This window comes from Budorcas taxicolor, chromosome 12 (genome assembly GCF_023091745.1).
Source record: "Budorcas taxicolor isolate Tak-1 chromosome 12, Takin1.1, whole genome shotgun sequence".
In the NCBI taxonomy this organism is placed as follows: Eukaryota; Metazoa; Chordata; class Mammalia; order Artiodactyla; family Bovidae; genus Budorcas; species Budorcas taxicolor.
The window spans coordinates 71272302-71292024 of NC_068921.1; the positions used below are offsets into that span (position 1 = coordinate 71272302).

The 19723-nt window shown below is 39.8% G+C and overlaps 1 protein-coding gene across 1 annotated transcript in view; it reads left to right on the plus strand.

The window, feature by feature from the left end:
- The window catches only part of LOC128057592 (ATP-binding cassette sub-family C member 4-like), a 194550-nt gene that overhangs the window by 99629 nt on the left and 75198 nt on the right, over nt 1–19723 (plus strand). Inside the window, 3 exon segments of the mRNA XM_052650041.1 lie at nt 1143–1243; nt 3679–3870; nt 14344–14499. Of these exon segments, the coding sequence (XP_052506001.1) occupies nt 1143–1243; nt 3679–3870; nt 14344–14499 (449 nt within the window).

Below are 19723 nucleotides of genomic sequence, written 5' to 3' on the forward strand. Positions count from 1 at the left end.
CTCATGTACACCTGTGGCAGATTCATGTCAATGTATGGCAATACCAATATAGTATTGTAAAGCAAATTAAAGTAAAAATAAAAATTAAAAAAAATAAAAATAAAATTAAAAATTAAAAATGGACAGAAGACTTAAATAGACATTTCTACAAAGAATATATACAGATAACCGAGAGGCATGTGAAAAGATGTTTATCATTGCTATTAGAAAGATGCAAAGCAAAATTACAAAAAGGTACCACTCCACAGCAGTCAGAATGGCCATCACTGAAAAGATTAAAAATAGTAAAAATTTAAAGAGAATGTGGAGGAAATGGAACCCTCCCACTCTGTTGGTGGGAATGTAAATTGGTACAGTCAATGTGGAAGACAGTATGGAAGTTCCTCACAACACTAAAAATAGAGTTGTCATATGACCCAGCAGTTCCACTCCTGGGCATATACCAGAAGAAAACTATAATTCAAAAAGATATATCTTGTCATACAAACCTTAATAAATGGAATTGGCTTTAAAAAAAAAAAAGATATATCCATCCCTATGTTTTCAGCAGCACTATTCACAATAGCCATGCCATGGAAACTATCTAAATATTCATAAGTAGATGAATGGATAGAGTAAGATGTGGTATTTGTATTCAATGGAATATTGCTCAGCTATTAACAAGAATGAAATAATGCATTTGCAGGAGCATGGATGGACGTAGAGATTATCATACTAAGTGAAGTAAGTCAGGCAGAGAAAAACATATGATAATATTTACATGTGGAATCTAAAATATGACATAATTGAACTTATCTATGAAAGAGAACAGACTCACAGACATAGAAAACAGACTTCTGGTTGCCAAGAGTGAGGTGAGGTGGGGGAGAGATGGAGTGGGAACTTGGGATTAGTAGATGCAACCTGTTATATATGTAGAATGGATAAGCAACAAGGCCCTACTATATAGCACAGGGAACTATATTCAATATCTTCTGATAAACCATAATGGAAAAAATATATGAAATGAATGTACATATAACTGAGTCATTTTGCTATACAGAAAAAATGAATGCAACATTGTAACTTAACTATACTTCAATAAAATAAATTTTTTAAAGAGATTGGGACTGACTTTATTCCCCTTTCTCTTCTTCATTTAGCTTTGAATCCAGGGCAGTTTGGCCTCATGCTTTCTCTTGCCCTCACGTTAACGTGGATATTCCAGTGGTGCGTCAGGCAAAGTGCTGAAGTTGAGAAAATGGTGATGTTTATCTTGATGTTCTTAGCCTTTTCTAGTCTCCTTGTTATTAAATGGATAAAAGCAGTTCTTATGTAAAATATTAGACTTGTTATTTTATATTGTGGATAATAGTTTTTTCGATTCTTCCTCCTCAAAATGAATATAAAATAAAATATAGACATCTTTTTCTCAGTCTTATGTGTGCCATGTCATCGGGTTTTATATTCATCACAAGATGTCTTCAAAAATAATAAATGTCTCTGTACCAAAGAGGCCCAGGAGTCCCGGGGAGGATATGTTAATGTCTTAAGGACTAGTTTATTTTTGTTCCTTAATGGGTAATTCCTCATTTTTGGTAAAAGTAGAATTTAAAATTTTAAAGTTGGTTGTTTAATTAATTGGTATTCACCACCACCCCCCATGTTAGCATTCATTCGTGTATGTACTGAATGCCTGAATTTGATGGTGTCACTTCTTTTGGGTAGGATAAACTCCCTCTCAGAATGTGCTATCAGAGGTATCAAGTTATGCTTGTTAAGGAGGCCTTATTATGTAAATTATGCCCTGTCTTGAATATTTGCACCTTCATCTAAAGGGAGGAAAATAGTAAAAATAAAATCACTGCACTTCTATCTTCTGACAGAGTAGAAAGTTTGACTAGTTATTAAAATGCGGCTTGATGATCTTTCAGTTCTGCTCATCCATAACACATGGCCCTTCTGAAGCCACAGATTATGGACCAATGACCATAAATATTCTTTTATTTGACAAAATTCTCTTGTTTTTTTATTCAGGCATGAAAAGTGGATCAATAAAATCTTACCATTCATCTTTCTACTTCTTTTAGTTTTAATACCATGATGAAGGAAGTAGCCATACGTGACTGTTACAAGAAAATGGCATATTATCTAGTTCAGTTCAGTTCAGTTCAGTCACTCAGTTGTGCCCGACTCTTTGCGACCCCATGAATCGCAGCACGCCAGACCGCCCTGTCTATCACCAACTCCCAGAGTTCACACAGACTTGCTTCCATAGAGTCAGTGATGCCATCCAGCCATCTCATCCTCTGTCGTCCCCTTCTCCTCCTGCCCCCAATCCCTCTCAGCATCAGAGTCTTTTCCAATGAGTCAACTCTTTGCATAAGGTGGCCAAAGTACTGGAGTTTCAGCTTTAGCATCATTCCTTCCAAAGAAATCCCAGGGCTGATCTCCTTCAGAATGGACTTGTTGGATCTCCTTGCAGTCCAGGGGACTCGCAAGAGTCTTCTCCAACACCACAGTTTACAAGTATCAATTCTTCAGCACTCAGCCTTTTTCACAGTCCAACTCTCACATCTATACATGACTACTGGAAAAACCATAGCCTTGACTAGACAGACCTTTACTGGCAAAGTAATATCTCTGCTTTTGAATATGCTATCTAGGTTGGTCATAACTTTTCTTCCAAGGAGTAAGCGTCTTTTAATTTCATGACTGCAGTCACCATCTGCAGTGATTTTGGAGCCCAGAAAAATAAAGTCTGACACTGTTTCCACTGTTTCCCCATCTATTTCCCACGAAGTGATGGGACTGGATGCCATGATCTTTGCTTTCTGAATGTTGAGCTTTAACCCAATTTTTTCACTCTCCTCTTTCACTTGCATCAAGAGGCTTTTTAGTTCCTCTTCACTTTCTGCCACAAGGGTGGTGTCATCTTCATATCTGAGGTTATTGATATTTCTCCCAGCAATCTTGATCCCAGCTTGTGTTTCTTCCAGCCCAGGGTTTCTCATGATGTACTCTGCATATAAGTTAAATAAGCAGGGTGACAATATACAGCCTTGACGTACTCCTTTTCCTATTTGGAACCAGTCTCTTGTTCCATGTCCAGTTCTAACTGTTGCTTCCTGGCCTGTATACAGGTTTCTCAAGAGGCAGGTTTAGGTAGTCTGTTATTCCCATCTCTTCCAGAATTTTCCACAGTTTATTGTGATCCACACAGTCAAAGGCTTTGGCATAGTGAATAAAGCAGAAATAGATGTTTTTCTGGAACTCTCTTGTTTTTTCCGTGATCCAGCGGATGTTGGCAATTTGATCTCTGGTTCCTCTGCCTTTTCTAAAACCAGCTTGAACATCATCAGGAAGTTCACAGTTCACGTATTGCTGAAGCCTGGCTTGGAGAATTTTGAGCATTACTTTACTAGCGTGTGAGATGAATGCAATTGTGCAGTAGTTTGAGCATTCTTTGGCATTGCCTTTCTTTGGGGTTGGAATGAAAACTGACCTTTTCCAGTCCTATAGCCACTGTCCTCCTTAGATTCCCACTTCTGTCCTTTGAAGATGATAAGACCTGGGATATTCTTAACCATATAAAAGCAGATATCAAGATAAAAAAGCAAAACATCTCATTTACAGTCTCCGAACATGCATAAACCAGACTTCCCATTCCTAACCCACATGATGTCATATGTCTTTCAGATGGTGTCATCAGAAAGGGTGGTTGAATATACGGAGCTTGAGAAAGAAGCGCCTTGGGAATACGAGTATCGTCCGCCATTGGACTGGCCCCATGAAGGAGAGCTTGCCTTTGAGAATGTGAACTTCAGGCACACCTTAGATGGGCCTCTGGTATTGAAGGACCTGACAGAATGCACTGAATCAAAAGAAAAGGTTTGTTTACACCATTTGCTGCTTTAAAATCCAGCTAAAGATTTAGCAACATCTGCTATTGGCTTCCTTGTCGGTGTGTCAGGGAGACTCTATTTCTCTGTGGATGTGGATTAGATCAGTGATATTGTTGGGATTCTTTCCTGGAAACTGACCATGGACTGGGGATCTCAGTATTTCTTTCCCCGTGTCTTGAGCTGCTCATGGTGGTTAGTGGACTCTGGGCTCCTGAGCTGGAATTTAACCTGACCTGGGATACTCTATGTCAGGGGTCTGCATCCTCTGGGATCTAATACCTGATGATCTGAGGTGGAGTTGAGATGATAATAATAGAAATAAACTGCACAATAAATGTAATGTGTTTGAATCATCCATAAACCATCCCCTTCCACCTCCAGTCTGTAGAAAAATCATCTTCCACAAAACAGGTCTCTTGTGCCAAAAAGCCTGGGGACCACTGTGTATATGACACCTGATTACTCTTGCAGACTCTTGGAAGTCAGTCCTAGCTCCCTGTCCCTAACTCTCCAATATCTCCTTCCTACCCATCTTTATTCTTTGTATTTCTGAAAATTCTCATCCTCTCTGATACCCTTCAGTTGCAGCCTCCTCCTCTGTCCTTTTGTCTTTTCTGTAGACTTGTCCTCCACTCACCTACACTGAGCTGTCATACCCCTGACCTCCCACCCACAAGCTGCTTTTCTTTAGCACAGGTCTGGTCTTTACTGGCCTGGGCAAGCTGCTTCTGGAACCACAGTGCAACCCTAGGTCCACTCCAAATATTGATGGTATGGCTAGCTTGGTACCATCAGAGAAGAGTCTAGAATCGTGACTCAGAGGTGAGGAATCAGAGTCCCCAGCTGGAGGCAGGGCCCAGAGAATCACTCAAAGTTGCTGAAAGCAAATTGAATGGAGCAGGGGAAGATACATGTGGGAGACAGCAGAGGGATTCTGCCAGTGTCCATGTCTTTTGGTGATGTTCCTTCCACACTCAGCTGAGGCCCTTGCCTGGGACCAGGGCAGAGTCTTAAAAAAGACAATGAACCAGAACAGACAAGGTGATAGGAAGTTCCACCTACCTCTCCAGCCTTGAGTCCTAACATACACACACCCCCTGTACTCAGGTTATGTATGGATCCCCCCAAAACACTGAATCCTCCCACCTCCAGGGTGCATGCTGACACTATCCCTCAGAGACCCTTCCCTTCTGTCATCTGGATGGTGGATATCTCCTCAGTTTCTCAGTCGACTTTAATGCATCTGTCTCTTTGAGCCCCTCTATGCTTCCGCTGCTGCTGCTGCTGCTGCTAAGTCGCTTCAGTCATGTCCGACTCTTGCGACCCCATAGATGGCAGCCCACCAGGCTCCCCTGTCCCTGGGATTCTCTAGGCAAGAACACTGGAGTGGGTTGCCATTTCCTTCTCCAGTGCATGAAAGTGAAAAGTCAAAGTGAAGTCGCTCAGTCGTGTCCAACTCTTCGCGACTCCATGGACTGCAGCCCACCAGGCTCCTGCATCCATGGGATTTTCCAGGCAAGAGTACTGTAGTGGGGTGCCATTGCCTTCTCCGCTATGCTTCCGCAGGATCTATGTAATCTTTTAAGATAGTGTGTATGGTACATTTGTGTTCATAGCTGTTCACAGCTGCCAAAATTGGAAGCAGCTGAAATGTTCAAGTTGAAAGTGAGTGGATAAACAAAATGTATTATATCCTTAAAATGAGATATTATTCAGCCTTAAAAGAGGAAGAAAATTCTGACCCATGGATGAACCCTGAGGACATGATATATGAAACAAGCCATATATGAATACTGTATGATTCTATTTATATGAGGTTCCTACAGTGATCAAATTCATGAAGACAGGAAGTAGGATGATGGTCTCCAGGGATGCGGGAGGAGCAATGGGGAGTTGTAGTTTAATGGGTATAAAATTTCAGTTTTTAAAGGCAAAAAATATTCTGGAAGTTGGTTGCACAACAATGTGAATGTGCTTAACACTAAATCATCCACTAAAAAATGATTAAGCTGGTAAATTTTATGTTATGTAAATTTTACCACAGTTAAATAAAGGTAGCATCTATGGCAGGCTTAATAATTTTGGGTCTGTATCTCGCAGAACTCTGAGGCTTCTTAAGATCAGGAAGCATCTTGTTATCATCTTTTTTCCACAGAAAGTAGCATTCTGCACAGCACACAAAGGGTGCTGGTGGGACTTAACACAGGTGTGAGCAACCAGTAACCAAAACACGCACAAGACAGCTTGTAAACAACTGATTACCTAGCATGTTAAATATTTGAATAACCACTCTAAAACTCTCTACCATGGACCTATCTAGTGGATTATAACCATTATTTAATGACTGATACTCTTGAGACATGAAAGAATAAATAATCAACTCAATATCCAAATGATCCCCAGAGAGCAGCTTCAGTTCGTCACATGGCAAAAGCTGGCTCCCAATTATTTCCAGTATCATTGTAGGTCAGAAAAGAAGTGAGGCCCGCACTCTAAGTGAGGTTAATGGCAAGACATTAATCTCAGCTCTTGATAAAATCCTGTCCCTGATAGCACTGTAGGCTTGTCAGTGTTTGCTTATCAGTAGACAATGTGTCTGCCAGATTTCCCATTGTACAAAATTCTGTTAATTTGTACTAATCTTAAATTTTATCAGAAGCCAAATATATGAATTATCATTATATGAAACTCAGTAGTACAACTTAGGAACATAGCAGACTTGTATTCTTCCATCTTAAATTTCCCAAATCATAGGGTTACTACAAGAAAGTTAGAGATACCAAGTGAATATTTCATGCAAAGATGGGCTCAATAAAGGACAGAAATGGTATGGAATAAACAGAAGCAGAAGATAATAAGAAAAGGTGGCAAGAATACACAGGAAAACTGTACAAAAAAGAGCTTCATGGCCCAGATAATCATGATGGTGTGATCACTCACCTAGAGCCAGACATCCTGGAATGAGAAGTCAAGTGGGCCTTAGAAAGCATCACTACGAACAAAGATAGTGGAGATGATGGAATTCCAGTGGAGCTACTTCAAATCCTGGAAGATGATGCTGGGAAAGTGCTGCACTCAATATGTCAGCAAATTTGGAAAACTCAGCAGTGGCCACAGGACTGGAAAAGGTCACTTTTCATTCCAATCCCAAAGAAAGGCAATGCCAAAGAATGCTCAGCTACCGCACAATTGCACGCATCTCACACTCTAGTAAAGTAATGCTCAAAATTCTCCAAGCCAGGCTTCAGCAATACGTGAATCGTGAACTTCCTGATGTTCAAGCTGGTTTTAGAAAAGACAGAGGAACCAGACATCAAATTGCCAACATCCATTGGATCATGGAAAAGCAAGAGAGTTCCAGAAAAACATCTATTTCTGCTTTATTGACTATGCCAAAGCCTTTGACTATATGGATCACAATTAACTGTGGAAAATTCTGAAAGACATGGGAATACCAGACCACCTCATCTGCCTCTTGAGAAACCTGTATACAGGCCAGGAAGCAACAATTAGAACTGGACATGGAACAAGGGACTGGTTCCAAATAGGAAAAGGAGTAAGTCAAGGCTGCATATTGTCACCCTGCTTATTTAACTTATATGCAGAGTACATCATGAGAAACCCTGGGCTGGAAGAAGCACAAGCTGGAATCAAGATTGCTGGGAGAAATATCAATAACCTCAGATATGCAGATGACACCACCCTTATGTCAGAAAGTGAAGAGGAACTAAAAAGTGTCTTGATGAAAATGAAACAGGAGAGTGAAAAAGTTGGCTTAAAGCTCAACATTCAGAAAATGAAGATCATGGCATCTGATCCCATCACTTCATGGGAAATAGATGGGGAAACAGTGGAAACAATGTCAGACTTTATTTTTCTGGGCTCCAAAATCACTGCAGATGGTGACTGCAGCCATGAAATTAAAAGATGCTTACTTCTTGGAAGGAAAATTATAACCAGCCTAGATAGCATATTCAAAAGCAGAGATATTACTTTGCCAATAAAGGTCCGTCTAGTCAAGGCTCTGGTTTTTCCTGTGGTCATGTATGGATGTGAAAGTTGGACTGTGAAAAAAGCTGAGCATGGAAGAATTGATGCTTTTAAACTGTGGTGTTGGAGATGACTCTTGAGAGTCCCTTGGACTGCAAGGAGATCCAACCAGTCCATCCTAAAGGAGATCAGTCCTGTGTGTTCATTGCAAGGACTGATGCTGAAGCTGAAACTCCAATACTTTGGGCTCCTCATGCGTAGAGTTGACTCATTGGAAAAGACTCTGATCCTGGGAGGGATTGGGGGCAGGAGAAGGGGATGACAGAGGATGAGATGGCTGGATGGCATCACCAACTCGATGGACGTGAGTTTGAGTGAACTTCCAGAGTTGGTGATGGACAGGGAGTCCTGGCATTCTGCAATTCATGGGGTTGCAAAGAGTTGGACACGAGTGAGTGACTGAACTGAACAGAACTGAGTGTGTTCATGAAGCCATTTCACTCCACAATTGCTAACCCCTAGTTTGTTGCTGCTGCTGCTAAGTCACTTCAGTCATGTCCGACTCTGTGCGACCCCATAGACAGCAGCCCGACAGGCTCCCCTGTCCCTGGGATTCTCCAGGCAAGAACAGTGGAGTAGGTTTCCATTTCCTTCTTCAATGCATGAAAGTGAAAAGTGAAAGTTTGCTCAGTCATGTCTGACTCTTAGCATCCCCATGGACTGCAGCCTACCAGGCTCCTCCGTCCATGGGATTTTCCAGGCAAGGGTACCAGAGTGAGTTGCCATTGCCTTCTCTGAACCCCCAGTTTACACTCCTGCTTACTTGTCCCAGTCCCCATCACTCCAGGACACTGCTTTGGTGTGGAATTTGATTGGGAAAGGTAGCTGTGGGGTGTCGGGGAAAAGAGAGATGTGGGAGTGAGCCAGCCCAGCAGAAGTCGGGATTTATTCTCTTTCCTCTGTTGTTCAGATTCCTGGAGGTTAGAGTCAATATGAAAGTGTAGTAAGTACTATGCAGATTTCTTCATGGAAGAAATAGTGAATAAAAATAAAGAACCAGTATAAGGTAAATGAGGCTTTCCTGGTGGCTCATTTGTAAGAATCTGCCTGCAATGCAGGAGACCCAGGTTCGATCCCTGGTTTGGGCAGATACCCTGGAGAAGGGAATGGTAACCCAGTCCAGTATTCTTGCCTGGAGAATTCCATAGGCAGAGGAGTCTGATGGGCTACAGTCCATGAGGTCACAAAAAGTTGGACACGGCTGAGAGACAAACAATTTCTTTCAGTTTCAAAAGGTAAATAGTACCCTAAGTTTCCTGGTTGGATTCTGGGGTGTATTTTTTATTTAGAAGATTCGGTGGTTGATTTGATCATTTTGGAGAGTCCTGGGCCATTTTAAAGCATTTTCCATCTCTGGAGGTAGATTGAGTTTGGTTGTTTTTTGTTTGTTTCTTTGCTTAAAGCTATTTCCTAGATAATTCATTTTTACAGACACTTAGACCTCACTATAGTGTGCCAAAATATTATTTTCCTACCTTTTATCTTTGTTTACATATTATTTTCTCAGCAACCCCTCTCCTCACTCCTAGACTGCCACCTTACCTAGGGGGTTTCCTAATTCCTTGTGACTTGGACTGTGGTACAAGCCAGCACCCGCATCTCCTGGGAGCTTCTTAGAAATACAGAGTCTCAGGCTCACCCAGACCTCTTGACTCAGCATCGCATTTGAACAAGACCTCCCAGTAAAGTCCTTTCTTTCCCATGAGTAGTTTTTGATGAGTGATCATCTATGGTTTCCAAGAAATGTCCTTTGACAATTTGAAGTGGAGCTCATGAATCATCTATACCCCTGTTGTGACTGAGCATATGTGCCTCTTTCACCACCTGATGGTATCAGAAATGAGTCCTGCTGCCCCAAGCAGGACACAAGGTCTGTTTGGCCTGTTCCCCAGGTACCATGTACCCCACTTAACTGCAGGTTTCTCTCCAAGCCCAATTGTGGGTGCTGTTTGTTCCTACTGACAGCTGGCCCACCTGACCTCAGGTACCATCTTTATTCAATGATGTCAGCTCTTGTCCCACCCACCCATATCGATGTTATACTTTAACTCTCTGGCTGTAGCATCCCTATATTAGGCCTGCAACTACAACTCTACCCACTTTCTCTCATCTATTCAGAGAGAAGGACATAAGGCTTCAGGCCATCCAGGTGATAAGGAGACCATAGCAGATGGAAAAGGGTCTGGCAGATGTGGATTTGAGCCCCATGCTGCAACTAATGGGCTCTGTTATTTCAGGCAGACTAATTCACCTTATAAGCCTCAATCTTTTCTTTTGCAAAATGGAGGTGATAGGACCTTACCTCTAGGATAGTTGTATACCTTAAACAAGATAAAAACCTGTGTAACAACCAGCATGGAGACCAGCAAACAGTGAATGCTTAGACAAAGATAGTTGTCATTTTCATAGGATGTAAAATGACCTTAACCACTTACACTGTGTAAAATTTTGTATGTGCTGTGAAAATGAAGGGTTGGCCATATGCAATTATATTTATAGCTGTGGGATCTATCTACTGTATCTGTCTCTCTGTTCAGCTTTTCATATACCTAGAGAATATAATAATAGATCTTTCATACATTTCTCCACCCTCAATTAAAAATTTCAGCCCCCTGTGAAAACCTCTTTTACAAAGGACACCACAGATGATACAAATAACATAAGACAAAATCCAATACAGATCCTGTTGACAATGCACACAGTTAGATTTTGATAGGCAAGAAAATGACTCTGTTAGCTTTGTAAGATAGAAGGTGGTCATGATGTTATAGAAGTTTAGAAAAAGATATAGGGTTGGGAGAAGTCTACATGAGAAGACAAGTAGAGCATTTTCAAAGAATTAGCCATGTGAGACAGACTTAGTGATGTATGTTAGACAGACTTAGTGATGTGTGATAGGGTATCAGCAGGTGGAAATGCATATGGAAGTCCTTCTGGGAGATGAGATCAGCTTAAACAAAGGCATGATGCTCTAATTCAGTGAATGAAGAACTAGGCACCTTCAGAGCGTTCGGGGAAATGAACTCCCGGGTGTATAAGATATTTTCATGTTCAGCCCTCAAAACTACTGAATGACCCCAAGGAATCTGACTTGTGAAGATGAAGGATGGAGAGCTTAGTGGGGATGGTTTTGTAGAAGAGGTGTCTTAGGGTAGAGTGACATGCACAGAGATGGCCTACAGGAGTTTAACCTGAGAAGTGAGTGCATATGGAACCGAGTGGGCAGATGCGGGAGGCAGGGAGACAGGAGCTGTTGTGCCTCCAACAGGACGTCCTGGGAAAGTGATTTCCCTTTTTTTTAAAACAAACTGGTGCTGATTGAAACGAAGCTATAAGACTCAGGTTTGTGATGCGCTGGGAAACGAGTGGGAACAGAAATTGGTATGGTACTTCTGGAGGGTAATTTGGCTGTACTGAAGAATATCCTTTAAAATTTCCATACCTATTTCTCAGCAATTTCACATCTAAGAATTTATCTGAAGGGAATAATGAAGATTGCTTGTAAAGATTTTACTTTAAGGATATTTAACACAGTTATTTATAATAGCAAAATATTAGAGACTGCCTAAATGTCCACCAAGAGGGGGTTTGATAAATAAATGATCGTAAGTACTATAATATTATATGGCCATTAAAATAATTATTTTTTATGAAATACCTATTGAAAACAGTTGGTTGTAATAGTATGTTCATATTAATACCACTTTGTTTTAATGAGCTTGTATCTTTAACATACACATATACAAAGCCAGAAAAAAAGATATTAGGGATGATTTTAATAGAGTCTATGATGATGACTAGCATGTATTTGCTTTTCAGATTCATTTGCACTGATTATGATTAAGAAAAAGATTTGCTTTGTTTTTTAAAACTTGATATAGTCTGTCACTAGGTGATGACTTTGGGCCTTAAAATGAGAAAGTGAGCCATGACACATTGCAGAAGTTGAATCTTCAGGACTTGGCACTATGCTGGACTCAGGAAAATCCAGAAGTAAGATGGGCCCTTGAGCCCAGGAAAGAAGTAATGAGATTAAAGTGGAGGAGTCAGAGGAAGGGGCTTTTTGTGTGGGGCACTGGGTATTGAGCTTGATGTATGAAAAGAGACCAGCTACAAATGTCTTGATAAGTTAGTGCATTTGTCAGAAACCAGCCTTGGCCTATTTGGAAAAAACAAAGGGGCAGCTGCAAAGCAGCTAAAATTAGACTATCTTCAAGTGTCTTTGGTATTAGGAATGTAAAACTACTGATATTGGTAATACTTTCCATAAGCAACTGGTAAAAGCCTTTGGTGACCTGGGAAAAACTTCCAGACTATAGTTTAGCTGACTGAATGGTAGAAATAGCTAAAGCTGGATATTCTTTGAGTTGTTTATTTCTTACTCTCCTCACTGGAGTTTGGAGCTCACAGACATTCTCACAGATACAGTCCTTGTCTGTGTTCTGATGTGTTTTGATCTACACATGAGAACACCCAGAAATACAGGCATACCTGGTTTTACTGTGCTTCACAGATAATGCTTTTTATTTTTTTTGCAAATTGAACATTTATGGCAACCCTGAGTCAAGCACATCCATCAGCACCACTTTTCCTGCAGCATTTGCTCATTTTATGTCTCTTTGTTGCATTTTGATAATTCAATATTTCAAACTTTTTCATAATTATTATATTTGTTATGACTTGTGATCAGTGATCTTTGGTGTTACTACTACAATTTTTTTTGAGAGCTCAGATAATGGTTAGCATTTTTAAGAAATAAACTATTTTAAAATTAAAACATGTTCACTGCTCTTTTAAGACATAATGCAATTGCACATATAACAGATTATAACGTTGCATAAGCATGATTTTTATATGCATGGTGAAACCAGAAATGTCATGTGACTTGCTTTATTGTGATACTTAGTTAATTGCAGTCATCTATAAGTGAACCTGCAATATTGCCCAGGTCAGCCTGTACACAAACACATAAACTGTGTATACATGTACTAGGGCCTGTCTACGTGCAGCAAATGGCCCATCTGTAATATATAAATTAGAACTTATCTTAAAGTAGAAGGTGGCTGCAAAGATATGTCAACTAAAGTTACTTTTCTTACATGTAATTTCTATAAACTCTTGTTTGAACTACAATTATTGATTTTATAGATTAAGCTTTGGAAACTTGGAAATATTCAAATGAGAAAGTATGTAAAGTTCATAGCATATAATCAGTGCTCAGAAAAGTTCAGTTCTTCTCTGCTTAAAGTTGTGACTTTTAAAAAATGTGTATTGATTGAATTAATTTATAAATGATTGAAATTATGTCTCATACCCCTCATCAGCTCCATAGTCCTAAATAGAGATGAAGTTGGGGAAGCTCCCATCAGAGAATCTGCAGTTGGATAAGCTCATTGGTTGGGGGGAAAATGCTAGTTTCTACATACGTGTTTAAATGCACACAGCTAAAAGTTAGTTTTTACAGTACAGTTTCATTCCTGACCAGCATTTTATTTGCATTATACTGATTCTTTGATCTTACTGTTACTGTACTTAATTTCTCTCTGCTTTGGTTTTAATAACTAGACTGACACTTGACATGTATCTTTCCCAAGGTGCAATTATAACTGTTAACTGGTTAGTAAACTATCTTTTGAATAGCTCAGATGAAAGGTCCCATATAAATAGCAAATGTTGTTTGTGTTGTTGTTGACTCATCATGTGTATTTTGCCTGTTGGCTACTGTCTTTTGCAACACTGAGACCTGCAATTTACAATTTTAAGATGTTTCCTATCTAGATAGAACATAATTAAGATATTTAACATCAGGAAGTGACTTAATTTCTCTAAAAAGAATAATTCCCCTTAAATAATAAATCCCTGAAAAAATTATTGCTTGTTCATGTATAACACTTCTTACTTGACTTGTTGACATCTCTGTAAAATTACCACATTATTCTCAAGGTCAGAATGCCCAGACAGTAAATTTACAAACAGACTTCTTATGGATCTCTTAGGAGACAGCTCTCTTTTTATTGCCAGTAGATATTAATAGATTCTGGTTTTTTAACTCTTTCTGGGGACAGAGGGTTTCAACTAAGGAACTTTGTCAATGTCTGATATTTTTGGTTCTCACAGTGTTGCGGGTGCTTCTGGTATCCAGTGGGTAGAACCATGGTTATTGCTAAAACTCCTATGATATATAGGACAGGCTCCCAGCCCGTCAACAATGAATACTCTATCCCACAACATCGACAGTGCCATGGCTGAAATACTAATAGACTACTCTTTATGTAGAACTTTAAAACTTCATCTTCAACAACCAAGGTTTCTCCCAGTTTTTTTTTAATGTTTAACATATTTATTTTTTATTATTTTATTATTTTTTAAATATTTTGTTAATTCTTAAACCTCCTGGATCTCTTTACAGACGGGTATTGTGGGAAGAACAGGAGCTGGGAAAAGTTCCCTCATTGCTGCGCTTTTTAGATTGTCAGAACCCAAAGGCGGCATTTGGATTGATAATATCTCAACAACCAGTATTGGACTTCACCATTTAAGGGAGAAAATGTCAGTTGTACCTCAGGTATGCATGTCAGAGCATTGTTACATGTTCTTTTTATAAGGCACCTTCGCTAACTTGCTTTTAATTTTTTCAAAATGCATGAAATGTTTGATCCTTTCTCTTCCAAGAGAGCATATTTTTAGCAGCAGATGTTTTCAACAGATACCAGGGTTTGTTTGTTTTTTTGTTTTGTATGCATGTGATTTAATAACTTACCAAAATAGATTTCTGGACTCAGACTTCCTTGATGTCACAGTTTTATCTGCTGATAACCATGTAATACTGAGATCAAAATGATAAATGGTTGGTTTAGCATTGAAGAGGCTCCTATACAGAAACATGAATTTTAAGTGTCTTAAAGATGAAATTTTGCTGTGGGAAATAAAGATGGTTATCTCCCTGGGGTTCTTTCTGTGAAACTGTGAGGCTTTGAGAATTACAAAGTATATAGACTCTTTGGGGAAACCTTTAGAATTTAATAGACTCTTTGGGGAAACTTTTAGAATTTAACCCTTAAATGATTTTAACCAGGGAGGCAGTACAAAATAGTGAGGAAAAGCACAGGATAGGAATCCCATCACTGTGCACCTCAGTTTTTAGGTTTTGATTATACCCATCTCAGGAGTAGCCCAATCAGACTAGTTAGCAGAAATAAATGGATGTGTTTGTAAAGTTCTTTCATATCCTTGGATAAAAGGATCTAGAAATCTGTCTTGTATCATTTTTAATGTTTCTTAATACTTAAAGATTGTTAATTCAGATGACCATTATATCTACTATTGGCAGGAATCCCTTAAAAGTAATGGAGTAGCCAACATGGTCAACAAAAGAGTCTGAAATGCAGTACTTGGATGCAATCTCAAAACAACAGAATGATCTCCGTTTGTTTCCAAGGCAAACCATTCAATATCACAGTAATCCAAGTCTATGCCCCAACCAGTAACACTGAAGAAGCTGAAGTTGAACGGTTCTATGAAGACCTACAAGACCTTTTAGCACTAACACCCAAAAAAGATGTCCTTTTCATTATAGGGGCCTGGAATGCAAAGTAAGAAGTCAAGAAACACCTGGCATAAGAGGCAAATTTAGCCTTGGATTACGGAATGAAGTAGGGCAAATGCTAATAGAGTTTTGCCAAGAGAACGCACTGGTCATAGAAAACACCCTCTTCCAACAACACAAGAGAAGACTCTACACATGGACATCACCAGATGGTCAACACCGAAATCAGATTGATTATATTCTTGGCAGCCAAAGATTGAGAAGCTCTATACAGTCAACAAAAACAAGACCAGGAGCTGACTGTGGCTCAGATCATGAACCCCTTATTGCCAAATTCAGACTTAAATTGAATAAAGTAGGGAAAACCACTAGACCATTCAGGTATAACCTAAATCAAATCCCTTATGATTATACAGTGGAAGTGAGAAATAGCTTTAAGGGAGTAGATCTGATAGACAGAGTGCCTGATGAACTATGGACGGAGGTTCATGACATTGTACAGGAGACTGGGATCAAAACCATCCCCAAGGAAAAGAAATGCAAAAAAGCAAAATGGCTGTCTGGGAAGGCCTTACAAGTAGCTGTGAAGAGAAGCGAAGCAAAAAGGAAAGATATAAGCATCTGAATGCAGAGTTCCAAAGAATAGCAAAGAGAGATAAGAAAGCCTTCCTCAGCAATCAATGTAAAGAAATAGAGGAAAACAACAGAAGGGGAAAGACTAGAGATCTCTTCAAGAAAATTAGAGGTACCAAGGGAACATTTCATGCAAAGATGGGCTCAATAAAGGACAGAAATGGTATGGACCTAACAGAAGCATAAGATATTAAGAAGAGGTGGCAAGAATACACAGGAGAACTGTCCAAAAAAAGAGCTTCATGACCCAGATAATCACGATGATGTGATTACTCACCTAGAGCCAGACATCCTAGAATGTGATGTCAAGTGGGCCTTAGAAAGCATCACTATGAACAAAGCTAGTGGAGGTGATGGAATTCCAGTTGAGCTATTTCAAATCCTGGAAGATGATGCTGGGAAAGTGCTGCACTCAATATGCCAGCAAATCTGGAAAACTCAGCAGTGGCCACAGGACTGGAAAAGGTCACTTTTCATTCCAATCCCAAAGAAAGGCAATGCCAAAGAATGCTCAAACTACTGCACAATTGCACTCATCTCACACACTAGTAAAGTAATGCTCAAAATTCTCCAAACCAGGCTTCAGCAATACGTGAACCATGAACTTTCAGATGTTAAAGCTGGTTTTAGAAAAGGAAAAGGAACCAGACATCAAATTGCCAACATCTGCTTGATCATGGAAAAAGCAAGAGAGTTCCAGAAAACATCTATTTCTGCTTTATTGACTATGCCAAAGCCTTTGACTGTGTGGATCACAATAAACTGTGGAAAATTCTGAAAGAGGTGGGAATACCAGACCACCTGACCCGCCTCTTAAGAAACCTATATGCAGGTCAGGAAGCAACAATTAGAATTGGACATGAAACAACAGACTGGTTCCAAATAGGAAAAGGACTATGTCAAGGCTATATACTGTCACCCTGCTTATTTAACTTATATGCAGAGTACATCATGAGAAATGCTGGGCTGGAAGAAGCACAGGGTGGAATCAAGATTGCTGGGAGAAATATCAATAACCTCAGATATGCAGATTTCACCACCTATATGGCAGAAAGTGAAAAGGAACTAAAAAGCCTCCTGAAGAAAGTGAAAGTGGACAGTGAAAAAGTTGGCTTAAAGCTCAACATTCAGAAAACTTAGATCATGGCATCTGGTCCCATCATTTCATGGGAAATAGATGGGGAAACAGTGGAAACAGTGTCAGACTTTATTTGTTTGGGCTCCAAAATCACTGCAGATGGTGATTGCAGCCATAAAATTAAAAGACGCTTACTCCTTGAAAGGAAAGTTATGACCAACCTAGATAGCATATTGAAATGCAGAGACATTACTTTGCCAACAAAGGTCCGTCTAGTCAAGGCTATGGTTTTTCCTGTGGTCATGTATGGATGTGAAATTTGAACTGTGAAGAAAGCTGAGTACCGAAGAATTGATGCTTTTAAACTGTGGTGTTGGAGAAGACTCTTGAGATTCCCTTGGACTGCAAGGAGATCCAGCCAATCCATTTTAAAGGAGATAAGTTCTAGGTGTTCATTGGAAAGACTGATGCTAAAGCTAAAAGTCCAATACTTTGGTGACCTCATGTGAAGAGTTGACTCATTGGAAAAGACTCTGATGCTGGGAGAGATTGGGGGCAGGAGATGAAGGGGATGATGGAGAATGACATGGCTGGATGATATCACCAATTCGATGGACAAGAGTTTGAGTGAACTCTGGGAGTTGGTGATGGACAGGGAGGCCTGGTGTGCTGCAATTCATGGGGTCGCAAAGAGTCGGACATGACTGCACTGTACAGAATACTTAAAGGCCTACAGTCCATGGGATTACAAGAGTTGGACATGACTTAACAACTAAACCACCACTACCAATAATAAAATAGTTCTTGTGTACATTAAAAATAATAACTCCATAAATAAGGAAATAACATTAGGTGATTGTTGGCTCTTCTAGTAATGTTTGGAAGCACATGTAAGTAAAGACTAAACATCCATTGATATCACCAGGTTTTGGTTCTGTTCCACTGGTTTCCACCCTAGTTTTGAGTATGCTCTGTATACACACTGCAGAGCATGTGCTTACAAAACAGTGCTAAGTTTGTATCTGTGTAGATAATGATCACTGATCATTGTAAACATAGAACCTTAACTATTCTACTTTTTATGCATTTGTCTCCAAGTCACAATGTGGGTTGATAGAGATAATTGGAGAGACTGGGCAGGGGGTAAAGTGTTCCAGGAAATCATTCAAGAGGCAGCCAGGGCTAGAAGGTTTAAGAGTGTAGACCTAGTGTTAACATGAGCCACATTTTTATTCCTGCTTTGCCTCATATGACTGTGGGGCCTCGATGAGGCCACTCAGCTTCCATGCTTCAGTGTCCTCAACCTTCTACCAGGTCTAGGAGTTACTGACTCAGATTTGTTGTAAAGGTGTAACTGGATGAAAAAATGTATATGCTCATGGCTGCTTCTGGGAACCTTCAGTCAATAAGAATTATTATTATTATTAAGGATCTAGACACTAACCTTTAGGTGTTATTTCTACTTAAGTAAAAAGAGTAACACATTCTGGACCAATTGTGTTCTTTAATTTCTGTTTTTGTGGTTCTTGGTGATTTTTTTATGTTAATTGCTTATAATATAAAAATTATTTACATAAATTTAAAGAGTAAAGCAAAAATAAAAACACAGTAGGAGTTTGGGGAAAAAACATAATACAGATATCTAATGTTTTCTACCAAGAACTAGAAGAATGAATATCGCCTTGATTATCCTTTGATTTCTGGCTCCCCTCCCACCAGGTTTTTCCTGACCACTGTCCTATACCCCAACTCTTATTTTCCAGGTCCCTAACAAAAACCTCTGGCATTTTCCTCAGCCCTCTCCACATCCTCCACTATTGTCTTCCTCTCCTTGAGGACAGACACTGTATCTCCCATTTCTTTTGCTTTAGTGCTTATTATGGTCCCTAACAAAGGGGACTAATACTTAGTTATACAAGTATTACTAATGATTTCAACATCAGATGGTAAAGAGTCTGCCTGCAATGCAGGAGACCTGGATTCCATCCCTTGTGACCTGCCTTCCAGAAGAAATTTAAATGGCCGACATGAGCTTATGTACAAGATTCTCTCCTGAAACTGAGAAAGATATATATTTCCAGAGTAATTTATTACGTGGCTCCTCCCAAAGCAGATGAATGGTGGTGGTGGTCGGGGCGGGGGGGGGGGGGTGGTCTATTTAAATTAAAAATAATTTTAATTGTGACAGAGACCACAGTGGGTTTCAGGTTATCCTGACCTTGTAGTTAATAATGATCTGTGAGGCAGGTCATCCTGATGCACAGGTGAGAGGATGTGGGGACCAGCTGGTGCAGGATCCGAGGAGATCTCTCTATCGAGGACAGAGGAACCGCAGGCCCCAGGAGCTGAAGTTCTCTTTGTATGTGTGGGGATTTCCATTCACACTTGTGGAGGGAGTCCCCATCTCAAAAGTCTGTTTTACCAAATGCAGAAAATTCCAGTTCATTCTTCAGTGCCAATGTGAAAAAATTTAATCTTGCTTTGAGATATAAAACTTAATTAATCATTCTGTTGATATTTTCCAGTATTACA